At 43.1% G+C, this 12,816-nt stretch overlaps 1 protein-coding gene across 1 annotated transcript in view; it reads left to right on the top strand.

Moving 5' to 3' along the window:
- The window catches only part of PLA2G4A (phospholipase A2 group IVA), a 68,127-nt gene extending 55,739 nt beyond the window's left edge, over positions 1-12,388 (top strand). Inside the window, exons 15-19 of the mRNA XM_058808567.1 lie at positions 1,472-1,723; positions 6,588-6,772; positions 9,651-9,846; positions 10,053-10,210; positions 11,000-12,388. Coding sequence (XP_058664550.1) covers positions 1,472-1,723; positions 6,588-6,772; positions 9,651-9,846; positions 10,053-10,210; positions 11,000-11,134 — 926 coding nt within the window. The 3' untranslated portion in view covers positions 11,135-12,388. The remainder of the gene's footprint in view (positions 1-1,471; positions 1,724-6,587; positions 6,773-9,650; positions 9,847-10,052; positions 10,211-10,999) is intronic.
- Positions 12,389-12,816: the final 428 nt, after the last annotated feature.

The raw sequence follows: 12,816 nt of genomic DNA, 5'->3' as shown, positions 1-12,816 counted from the left end.
CTTCTCTTCATGTCTCCTGATTCTCTCAGCTGTCTGGAATTCCACATACATCCCAAAAAATGTGGTTTGCTGGGCCAGAGTTCCTTAGAAGTCTGTTTCCAGCAAACTGCTGAGCTCAGAGGCACCTTGGAATTGCTGACAGCCCCCTAAACCAACACTGTTCATTGTTTTCAAGGGTTTAGTGATCAAATATTTACCTGGGAATGGTTTAATGTGTGTTTCCATCATTCACAAGTGTCTTCTAGCACCTTTACAAATGACATCTGATACAGGAAATTCCTCATGCATGGCACAGTGTTTGTAACAGTGCCCAAATCCAGGTGCCCAGAAGAGGCACAGCCACAAAAGGAATGTTGGGCAGTGGGAAGAAAAGATTCTGTTGACAATTACCTCTAAGAATCTAAAGCACCTGGAGATTTCTGGTGCCTTAGTCAGCTTTCTGTATTTGATTATATTTTTGGGGTGATTTTCACCTGCAAAATGGAGTTTTATTTCTAGCAAGTAGAGCAAAGTTGAGAATGCAGCTGTTTGTGATTTCAGGATCTACAGAAGAAAAGACAATCCTGTATGGGGAGACAGGGAATTGTGTCATTAGCTCAGCTCAGTGATTGCTTCTTCAGCTCCCGTTATGTGTAAAACCGTAGGTGGTACCAGGTTTTGTGTTTATTTGTGGGTTTCCTGTTTAAACACTACAGCCAGCACCAAACACATTTCTCTCCTAGTTTGTAGCCATAGTGAACAACCAACAAATCTGGGATTGTAAACACTTGGAAATCCTTCTCACTTCTATAGAATGTGACAGATGTTGGACTTCTCTGATGCTTGTTTTCTCTCTACTTATGTAAAACTCAGCTCCTTTAAACCCTGGCTTAAAGAGGCAAATTTAAAAGCTCAATTTAATGTATCAAGCTTGAGCCTGAATTATTTTCTTATCCAAAACACCCTCAAAAACTCAAGTATTGGCAGGTAAATGAATGGAGAGTGGTGCCAGTCCAGCTCATTTTTACTGTGAGAGCTCCAACTGTAGACATCTAAGTCTCGATCTTTCATTGTATTCTTTAGTTAATTAAAGCCAGATATTAATTGTAGTCTACAGTTTACTATAATGATAATTTCAAGTATTTTAGAATTCCCATGCTACAGCATTATCCTTTATGCTGATTAACTCTGCTTTCCTGAGCAAAGCTGGATTTCTAACAGGCAGGAGAGATGGAGAAGGCTGTCAATGCACATCCAGATGAATTTATGTCTACATCAAGTATGGATCTTATCAGCTCAGGTCTATCCCCGAGCTTACAGAGAAAGCCATGCTCTGGTAGATGAAAGGTTTCACTGGGCTGTGAAGTTGAAAGGATGAATTCTCTGCACTCCCGGCTCATTGAAAGAACTTTTGTATTTTCGTAGCTCCTTTGTTTTATAGCCACTACAATGGTGGGGTTACACTGCTGGGTGTTTCCATTTTTGTGTGCAGGCACGGAGGGCGCCGAGGCCAAGCAGGAGAGCCAGGGGAGGCTGCAGGAGAGCAGCCAGGAGAGCTGGGTGCAGCGCATGCTGATGGCCCTGGTGGGGGACAGCGCCCTGTTCAACACGCGCGAGGGCCGCGCTGGCAAGGTGCACAACTTCATGCTGGGGCTGAACCTCAACAGCTGCTACCCCCTGTCCCCTCTGGCAGAGCTGCTCACCCAGGAGTCCCTGGAGGAGGAGGAGCCGGCAGCAGTGGCAGGTCAGTTCCCAGAACACTATTATTTATGAAGGCAGAGGCAGTGCATTCCCAGTGTGGTAATGTCACACCGGGAGGGCCACAACAGCTCCGTGGGAATTGTCCAGCAGTGGAGCTTGTGAGGGGAGTGGGAGGCTCAAAGGGCACCACGTGGTGACTTCTGTCTGCTCCCTGCCCTGTCCCTCGGCACAGTGTGTAGGACAGCCGCTGGAGGGACAGTGGCTCTTGGTTTGGTAGAAGGGAGGCAAACTACTTTTGTGCATGGTGCCCTTTGTTACATCTGCTTTCTCACTGTCTTGGCCTTCTCCAAAGGGTATCCAGGTTGTTCCTTGGCTCTTATTGATGCTAAGCCTGCTGGTGGAAATTAAACCTTTCCTTGTTCCTCTGCAGGGCTTCCCTGTTGCATCACCTTTGTAGCTCATCTGCTTTGTGTTTTGAAAAACCCCTGGAGGTAACACACTTCTTCACTTGTAGGATCACAGAATCGGTGAATTTTGGAAGGGTCCCACCAGGATCATGGAGTTTGACCCCTGTCCCTGCCCAGACACCCCAACAATCCCACCCTGTGCATCCCTGGCAGCATTGTCCAAACCCTCCTGGAGCTCTGGCAGCCTCGGAGCTGTGCCCATTCCCTGGGGAGCCTGGGCAGTGCCAGCACCCTCTGGGGAAGAACCTTTCCTGATCTCCAGCCTGACCCTGCCCTGGCACTGATAGATTCTTACTTTGCTGCCACCGTGTTCTTCCCAGTGTGACTCCCCCTGACAAACTCTCCCATTCCAGGGTCCCTGATGTGCAGGTGCATCCATGTTTCATGTTGGCTTAGACAAGAATGCTGATAGAGAATAAGAATTTCAGAAAAATAGGAATTTGCAAAAGAAGTTCATAGTTTTCCCTCACTCCATGAGGGATGTGGTGTGTGGAACAGTAGCTGTGAAGAATTATTGTGCTTGGTTAGGATTTTTAGAGCCTTTGCTTTAGTGTTCACTGCAATCTGCTCAGTGAAAGGCAAATTTCTCAGTGTTCTTCTGGCACTGGAAGTGTCCAAGCCCAGGCTGGAGAGGGCTTGGAGCAACCTGGGATAGTGGAAGGTGTCCCTGCCCATGGTAGGGGGTTTCCCTGAGTGATCTTCAAGGTCCTTTCCAACCCATGATTCTGTGATCCATCAAGCAAATAACCACTACACCTCTCTGAAGGGGGTGTCCCTCCAGGCTGTTCCTCCCAGCACAGCCCAACCAACTATCCCTGGTGACAGCACCATTCTCCTCAGCCCTCATTTGCTATGCAGAGGAAGGAGATTTTCCCAACTGCTCGTTAAGCAACAGTAAATACCTGATGTCATTTAAAAGCTTAAGTAGCAGCCATGCTCTAATGTGTATTTGTTAATGTAACAAATCCCTTGCAGGGCTTGAAGAGTAATTTCCATCTGGACTCCACTTTCTAAATATTTCTGTCATCTCAGTAGTGTTTACAACTGGGTAGTCTTAATATTTACAGTACTTGGAAAAGAGGCAGGAAAGTGGGTAGGAAATTCATGGTTGGAAAAAATGACAGTTGATGAGAATTTTGCATAATTAAGACACGTGGATAGTCTTCAGAATCAACTGTCAGCTTCCTGGGATTTGATTTAGATGGAAATAAAATGCTGGTTTGACAGAACTCTGCACCTCTGACACAATTACTTTGGAGTGCCTGAAACTTCTGTGGGTTAAAATGGGAAAAGTTTGACATGACTGCAGTTTTTTGCTGTTAGCCAAAGCCCACATTCTTAAACCTGCAGTTACAACTCAGATCTGACAGCTGTGAGTGGTTGCAATATTGTAGTCAAAAATAGTTAAAAACCCCTTGAAATGTCAGTAGTTAATATAAAATGTAATCGTTCAGTAGTGTGATGAGTGTATCCACATTTTAAGGCTGGGAATTTTCCTAATATATGGAAGAGCTGGGAAGCCCAGAGGCTCAGATAGAAAGGAGACTGTGGTGTAAAATTTAAATCCTTAGATTACTGTGGCACTGGATGCATTTAAGTTGTGCACATTTATTCCTAGCACTGGCAGTTTACCTGTCAGCTTGAGTGCAGAGGGAAGTCTGTATTGCTTTAAGAGTTACTCTCCTTTATTGCCATACACTCCAAAGGAGAAATAAGTGAATCAAAAAGGATATCAATAATAGTTTCCATCTCCAGCTGTCCCAGACACTCTACAGAGAATGAACTGTGGCTGACCTTGGGCAGTCTTACAGTCATTACTGAATTTAGGGTGTGCAGTGCCTGCAGCAGAGATCCCAGCTGCTTGGTCTGGAAGAAAAACCCTTGGCTTTGCTTTTCCACAGATGCTATTTGTGGAAATCATGCTAAACATTTTCTTATTTCATCAGGAGTGATTTCATTGTGAACTCTGAGTTGTTCTGTTTCTTTTCTTGATGTTACAACACACTAGAACAATTTGAGAAAATGCCAAGTGCATAACAATGGGGAAAAATAACCCCTAATTCCTGCTTCCTTATTTCAGTATTTATGGAAACAGTTGTAGTGGATGGACGTCAGTAGCAAGTGGCCTTCTGATCTGCCCTCCTCCCACTGGAGCTGCCATCTGTGGCAAATTTGGTCTCTAGGATGTGCCCTCTTTATTCCTAACAAATATCTGTCTGTGAATCCCATTGCTGGGAAGCTGACAGGACTGAGCTGGCTAAACATGGAGCTGGGCTGCTAAACACAGACCCACAGAGTTGTTAAAGCTGGAAAAAGCCTTTAAAATCATCAAGTCCAACCATTAACCCAGCACTGCCACTAAACCCTGTCCCCAAGTGCCACATCCTCCCATTTTCTCCCACTTTGCTGTTTGAGGGACTGGAAGGTGCTGGCAATAGGAATGCATCTTTCCTAAAAGGCTGAAAATTCATGTCCCAGACTCTGGGGTTCTGGGATTCTAAGAAGACTGTGATTAGTAAAACCCATTTATATGGCTGTTATAAATTTACTGACAGCATGAAAACATTTTCTCCTTTAAAATACAGTAAGATTATTTTGATAAATTTGATTTTAGGGTCATGAGGGCTGTAAGCAGTAGGATCCATCTCACTCTTCAGTGTTGGGAGGAAGTTTGTGTGGCAGTAATAACACTCCCATCACAAACACTATTATAGCTAATGCTGTTCTTGATTAAAGGATCTTTCAAATTCAATTTTTGTAACATAAGAAAAGATGAAACATGAACAAAAATATTCTTGCAATTTCTTAGAAGTTCTAGTGAGAACAAGGGTTAAATTGTGTTTGACTTGTTTAAACAAGAAGAGGAAAAACAAATTGGTCTACGTATGATAGAGGGAACTGTAGTCAGTGTGGGTTTTTTCCTGTTTTTTGAGTTGTGATGAATTTGATAAATACTGATACATTTTCATTCATTTATGCTCATTCATGATTATGAAATACATCTAAAGTAAGTCCTAAAATAAGTTTATAAACACACTTAGCCCTTTAGCAATAGGCAATGATTTAAAAGTGTTCTCTCCTTTAGAAATCAAGGCAAATAGTGGGAAATGGTGCCTTATTATTTAGGAAAGGATCCTCTTCTAAACAACAGCAGAAATAAAAAAGGAAATAATCTGTTTTAAGATTTTGTTTGGTCCTCACAACATACTGCTTCTGAAATGACAGGGACAAGAGTTAATTATTTTTGATAGATTTTCTTTGCTTCAAAAATATCCTTTTATTTCCCAGATTACTATAATTGTCAATAAGTAGGTACCAGGACATTCAATTATAGCAGAAATAATTATATTTTTACATTTTTCTATCCAGCATTCCTTACATTACACTGCCCTCTAGAGATATGAGAAATAGATTTTTTGTTAAAAAGCAAAACCATGCACTGGAAATATTTGTAAGGTCCGGAACAAGAAAAGACTGTCAGGGGAAAAGTTTTTAAGTACAGCAGGGATAGTTTAGTAGTGTCCAGAGACCTGGACAACTGTGAAGACAGTCAGGGAAAATGGATTGGGTTTTCCTGAGCTGTACCTGAGGCAATGTTGGGGTTAGAGGGAAACATCATCAGGTTGGGCTTAGAGAAAAGAGTGGTGGATACCACACTGGGACAGCGCCAGCAGCAAACAGCTGACAGGGAATTCTGTCCAGTGCCTGAATTATGGATATGGGTCACTATTTCTCTTTGTTCCTGCTGGAGTGGTGAGAGTGAGGTCATCAGGTCTGGTGCAGGTTGGAAAACAAGACCTGATAGTCCCAATTTAATGAGCAGAAGCAGGCACAGACAAATGTCACAGGAGGGCAGAGCCACATTGAGGATTTTTGGGTAAATTTGGGAGAGCTGCACAAGATGTGGGGTTGGGAGGGAACCTGGGAGAATAGGTTTGGGCCAGGCAGCTGTTCCAGGGCTCTGCACCCTCCAAAGAAAGAAGTTCTTCCTTGTGTTGAGGTGGAGCTTGTTGTGTTTCAGTTTATGGCCATTGCTCCTCATCCTGTCACTGGCACCACTGAACAGAGTCTGGGACCATCCTCTGACACCCCCATATGTCTCTTGACATCCCATACACCTTTTCCTTTGTGTATGGATTGTTTGGGATGATGGAGTGAAGGTGGGAGGGCTGGGATCAAACCTGGGTGTTTGTTCCCTTCGGTTCACCTCCTCTGGGTCTACCTAATGAACTTTCTGAGGGCCCTTCCAGTTCTGGCTTTTCACCTCATTCTCCAGTTTTCAAGAGTTTTAGTTACACTTGAATTCATGGTGTGTTTACCTGGGATACACTGTGCAGTTCAAACTGCATGCTGTCCCCAGAATCTGGGGAGACCTCATCAGAACCTCAGTTCTTAACTCAGATGTCCCTTCTTGGTTTGGATTTTCCATATTCCATGCAGATCCTGATGAGTTTGAGAGGATCTATGAGCCTCTGGATGTGAAGAGCAAGAAGATCCACATTGTGGACAGTGGTCTGACCTTTAACCTGCCCTACCCGCTCATCCTGAGGCCCCAGAGAGGTGTGGATCTCATCATCTCCTTCGATTTCTCGGCCAGGCCAAGTGATTCCAGCCCTCCTTTCAAAGTAAGTGACACAGGCCCTTCCTTTCCTGCATTCAGGGGTTTAGGGTGACTCAGTTCTATTCCACATGGTCCCAGAAAGGCCTTGGTGCTGTTGTATCTGCAGCTTTGGAATATTTCTTTCCACGTCAAGGCAGAATATTGCCCTGTACCTCAGTTCCTTTTGACATGCCTTCCATGAGGCAACTGGCACAAAGAGGGATCATGAACTTGCTTTGAAGCAGAAGCTCAATTGTTTTTATGGAAGTTTTGCTTTGGCACTGATTGCAGAGTTTTATTTTCTGTCAGAATTAAACAATTAAGTCATTTTCCCTGCCGTCCTCTCCCTCCACCCAGCTGCTCTCCTCTGTGTGCTGTGATGTAAATGGATGGTTTCATGTCAGCATCTTGCAGAAATGTCTCATCTCATGATTGCTAAATAAATAACCTTTTGGAATCAGGGCTAACTGTTCATTTACATCTCACCAGGATAATCCTGGTTTAAAATCCATCTTAAATTCATCCATGTTAAATTCATCCAGACCAGAGCAAAACGGCAACAAGAAAACAGGGAGTAAGTGCCATGGCTGTTTTCTGCAGCAGGTGTGGAAAGCACAGCTGTCAGTCTGTACCACCTGCACATCCACACAGCTCCAGCTGGTCCCAAAGCCTTTACATGGATCATTTTTAGTAGCTGCTACAGAAAAAGCAGCGCTTCAGAGACTGCTGTGAGGTTCTTAGTTTGTGCTGTGGTTTAGTGGGTGTGGTGGGATTTGGTTGATCTGTGTGATCTTGGAGGTCTTTTCCAACTCTAATGATTCTACCATCCTCGGAAAAGGGGCATAGTTTGTTTCAAACCCAAATGGATTTTTAAAATAATTTTTAAGGGAGCTCACTTTTAAGGGAACTCAAACATTCCTGTTTGAAAAACAGCAGGCATTCCTTGTTGCTTTACAGACAAATTTTAGTTACAACAAATGGAGAATTCTTTTCCTTCAGCTGCTATGGAGTGACAAAACTCCCAAAACAACATTAGAAAGCAACAGCTAGGAAAATGAGCTTGAGATCAGTGCTGCCAACTGCAAAGTAAAATTACAGGAGAATAAAAAGGAGAAATTCCTGTAATCTCTAGGTCTCTTGGGGCTACTGGGGAAAGCAGAGCACTGAGAAGACTTCCTAGTGTTTATGTTCCTTTGTTTTTCCTTAAATGACTGAATCCCAGAGTCTGTTTTTTCCTTTAATACTCTGTTTGCGTAAGAATGTATCTCCTTTTTGTCAAGAGTGTTTGCCCCAGCAGCTAAATTTTGCTGACACAGCACTGCCATTGCCTCTGAAACATCTTTTTCCTCCCTTTTTTAACATTCCACAGGCGGAGCCCATGCAAAAGGCAGTATATGGTCACCCCTGCTACCCTTAGCATTCTGTCATTGTCAGCTGCAATTTTCTGGGTTGTTTTGGGGAACATGGAGAGATTAATGAGCACTCAAGTGGTATCCTGAAGGTTTTTCTCTAAACCATAATTTTCAAAATGCAAAAAATCCTTTAACATGATAAAAAAATGGTGGGAAAACTACATGGTGCCTCAGGTTTTCCAGAACCTCTCTTGAAGGGAATTGTTTCTGGAGTGCAAGTGGATGTGTGCTGAGGTAGACACAGGTGTATTTCTGAGGCAGAGGACAAGAACAGGAACCAGTTCTGTCCCATTGGTGCATTGCAAAGAGCAAATGCCACTTCAGAAGTGGGCCTGTATCTATGGTAGCACTCTAATATTTTACTCAATGACTCGAGCCTTGGTTTACCATTTTACACCCACTATCTCTTAATCTCTTGCGTATCAAAACAGCCGTCCAAAAAAGGGTCCTATTTCATTGAAAACCAAGATTAAAGATGTTTAACCTTCCCTCTCCTCCCTCTCACACACCCTCATTACATGCTTTTGAGTCATTATTTACAAATTATCTTGTTTACTGGGTTGTCATGAGGAAAAAGAAGCCTGTTCTCCAGAGCTCTTCACACAGTGTGCTTTGAGAGGCCCCTGAGTGTGGGAGTTAATTCTGAGTGCAACAATGTGTGGCAATGTGTACAACAAGTGTTTAGGAGCTCTCAGTGGTTGCCACAGCACTGGTGCTGCTTTGCAAAGTAAAATTATGGATGGCTTTTCCCTCACTGTCAGCTCTGTAAATTCACCCTCAGGTTTCTGGGGCAGACCACGTTCCTTCCTGTGACTCATGTGGCAGGTGGCAGAGCCTGGGCAGGGTGAGTGAGGTGCTCACTTGGTCCTGCTGAGATCCACTTGATTAATCCTGAAAACCACAGAGTGGTTTGGGCTGGAAGGGACATTAACCTCATCCAACCCCACACCTTCCACTAGCCCAGATTTGCTCCAAGCCCCATCCAGCCTGGCCTTGAATGCTCGCAGGAATCCAGGGGGAGCCACAGCTGCTCTGGGCACCCTGTGCCAGGGCCTCATCACCCTCACAGGGAACAATTCCTTCCCAATATCCCAGCTAAACCTACTCTCTGCCAGTGGGACGCCATTCCCTGTGTCCTGTCACTCCATCCCTTGGAAATTGTCTCTCTCCATGGTTCCTGTCAGCTCTTTCAGGCACTGGAAGGCCACAGTGAGGTGTCCCCAAAGCTTCTCCTCTCCAGGCTGTACAATCCCAGCTGTCCTTTTCTCCCAGCAGAGCTGCTCCATCCCTCTGACCATCCTGGGGCCTCCTCTGTCTTCCTGTGTTGGAGATCTAATAATTTATGGATTACATTAACCACCCCACATGATCCCCGTCTCTGCAAACCTCCCGACTTTGCAGTGGAAGCTTTTGTGCCACCTGAGTCTTTCTCCTCTTTCCAGGAAAAGAAAGAGTCAATGCTGCATAATTTAAACATTTTCCTCTTTCCAGGAGATCCTGCTGGCTGAAAAATGGGCCAAAATGAACAAGCTTCCTTTCCCCAAGATAGACCCCAACGTGTTTGACAGGGAGGGCATGAAGGAGTGCTATGTTTTCAAACCCAAGGACACCTCCTCAGAGAAAGACTGTCCAACCATCATCCACTTTGTGCTGGCCAACATCGACTTCAGGAAGTACAAAGCTCCAGGTGAGCTCACAATTCCTGATGCTGAATCTACCTGTTCCTCTGGAATCACTTGGTGGTTATGTACTGGGAATGTTTTACCTCTGAAACAACTCAAAGCAGCTTTGTCTGCAGTCCTTAGGGAATTAATTCAGAGGAGCCATTAAAAATAAGGTAATAAATCCTCAGCCCTAACATTTGGATGGAATTTTTGTATTTGTCCTGTGCAGGTGTTCCCAGAGAAACACAAGAAGAGAAGGATTTTGCAGATTTTGATATTTTTGATGATCCAGACACACCTTTCTCTACCTTCAACTTCCAGTATCCCAACGAGGCTTTCAAGAGGCTCCACGACCTCATGGAGTTCAACACTCTCAATAACATGGATGTGAGTATGGGGGTTAAAGGGGCTGGGAAGTGGGTGATGTGAGGAAAGCCCTAAATCTGCCCTACTGAAGATACAGGGCTTTGCCTCAGTGTTTGCCTGATTTTCTCATTCAGTTCATGCCTTGGTTTTGCCATTTTACCATCCCAGTCCATTCAGGATAACTGAGCAAAGGGCACTGTTAAAGATGTAAACATGATGTGCAGGACTTTCCACTCAGGGTTTCTTTGTCTAATTGGACAAAAAGGACACTGTAAGTTTCCTCTGAAGGAATTTTCTTTATCAGCTAACTCAGTAATAATTATTTGTAATTGATAGTTGTTGAGACATGACATCATGATCCCAACATCTGTGGACTGACAAGTATAATGATCATCCCAGATAAAGATACAGGGGTTTTAATCAATACAGTGAAGAAAACTTGTTACATCAGCACAAAGGATTTAAAAGTGAAGATTTAATCTTTCTCAACATAATAATTACTCTCTACATGCTTGAAATATGGATTTTCTCAATGTTTGGATTTACCTTTCTGAGTTTCACTGTGGCTTTTTTAAATACTGTGTGTTTTTGTGTGACTTTGGTGTTAGTGGCCTCCCTCATATTTTTACTAACCACATTAAAATTAGTATTTTATACACTCAAGAAATACTATTTGTGCTAAAACTCATCGATCCCTCTGCTCAGTGATGGAAGGGAGCTAAAAGTGGGTGCAGCAGCTGTTAATGGGAGAAGGGGCTGTTTCTGTCCATTTCAAAGTGTTCAAATTGAGCTTTGCTGCTGGCGCTGCAGGTGATCAAGGAGGCAATGGTGGAGAGCATCAACTACAGGAAGCAGAACCCCTCGCGCTGCTCCGTGTCCCTCAGCAGCGTGGAGGCCAGGAGGTTCTTCAACAAGAGCAACCTCAACAACAACAACCACACGTAGAGGCTGTGCCTGGCCCTGCCCTGCCCAGAAACTGCTCGTGCCTTTGGAACTGCAGGCAGAAGGACTTGAGTGGAGCATCCCTGCTCCTCACAGGGCTGTGCGACACTCCTGAGAACGTCTTCTTGTGAATGCATTTTGTACTGCTTTTTTGAGAGCTGAAAACATTTCAGTAGGCTGAGATCCTTGTTTTTAAAACTGTGGATCATTGGGTTCAGTGTCTTTGTGTTTTCTTATAGAATTGTAAACACTGGTTTCTTTTGGGAGGGTAATTGATTTTTAATTGATGTAAACTGGGCATAGCTTGAAGGGTAAGATGGAATTAGAAAAAAAAAATTTGAAATCCACTTTACTGCTATATGAGACTGTCTGTACCACTCAGCAGAAAACTAAACCTCTGATATTTTCTTATTTAATCCTCAAAATTACATTGCTTGAACTCTTGAGCTACTGGCAGCCATATGTTAAATTACTGTCAGTTTGTGTGTTTCTGACCTGAATGTTTCTTCATAAATTGACAGTGATTTTGCATTTGAGCATGACTAGAACAACACATTTCTGCAAAGGGACAGTGGCAATGTTTACTGGGGATTGGTAGAATGTGCTCAGGTAAGAATGTGAAGCCTTAAGGGCTATTTTAAAAATATATTCTTAGTACTTTGATGAATGAAAGACTGCATAGACAGATTGTTTTAGTACCATCGCAATCAGTATTGCTGTAACTCTGCAAATGCACAGAAAATGCAGCTGCACCTCTGAAAACTTTAATTGCTAAAGTCAGTAAATCCTGGGAAGGGAAATAATTACAATGCATTTCTTTAATGGCCACTGTACCAAAGAATTGTGGAATGGTTGGGGGTGGAAGGGACCTTAAAGTAGATCTCATTCCACCCCCTGCCATGGGCAGGGACACCTCCCACTAGCCTAGGTTGGTCCAAGTCTACATGCAAAGTTCTGTGGTTAAATAACATTTCCTGTATTGATCAATAGGTTTTATTTCTGTTTGAGTTAGTGCATGTTTAAAATCATCAGAGAAAATAAAAGTAACTTATCTTAGTGCTGCATAATTTAAACATTTTCCATAAATTCTGGAATACAGAAAGGAACTGGTACCATTATATTATTTAATATTTTCTTTTAAATGTCATCTTTCCTTTTCCTAATGTAATATTTGTATTTTTTATTTTATAATATGTACCTACTCTGTTTCATGGAAGAGTTTTATCATGCTTTATACAGTTTATATTATCACAGTGTTACCAGATGATAAAAAAATAAAACTATATTTGTCACCTGCTGTTTCCAGACAGTTTTATTTTGATAATTTATGGGCTATTTTCAGTTTTTTGTGGAGATATGTGGAGCAGCTCGATGGTGAGGGGCAGCTCAGAAGACTGACAGTGCACAGGATAAGTCTTTGCTACCTTTAATCTTGGATTCCTTATAAAGCAGGGAAGTTCCTTAAACGTTATTAAAAATAATGTGGAAGGAGAATAATAAAGCAGGAAAACCCCTCTTCTGATACATAATGTGACACCAACAACACAGAGTTTCCCCATACCTAGAAATGTAATCCTTTGTTTCTCATTTTCCCTCCCTTTAATCCAGGTTCTTCTGCTTTGTATGTACAGTATTTTTTCCCAACCCAGCTGTGATCCCTAGGAGGCATAAGAAGGTGGATTTAG

Source organism: Ammospiza caudacuta, chromosome 7 (genome assembly GCF_027887145.1).
Source record: "Ammospiza caudacuta isolate bAmmCau1 chromosome 7, bAmmCau1.pri, whole genome shotgun sequence".
Lineage (NCBI taxonomy): Eukaryota > Metazoa > Chordata > Aves > Passeriformes > Passerellidae > Ammospiza > Ammospiza caudacuta.
The sequence above is the reverse complement of the archived record's forward strand: the minus strand, read 5'-3'. Positions and strand labels throughout refer to the sequence as shown.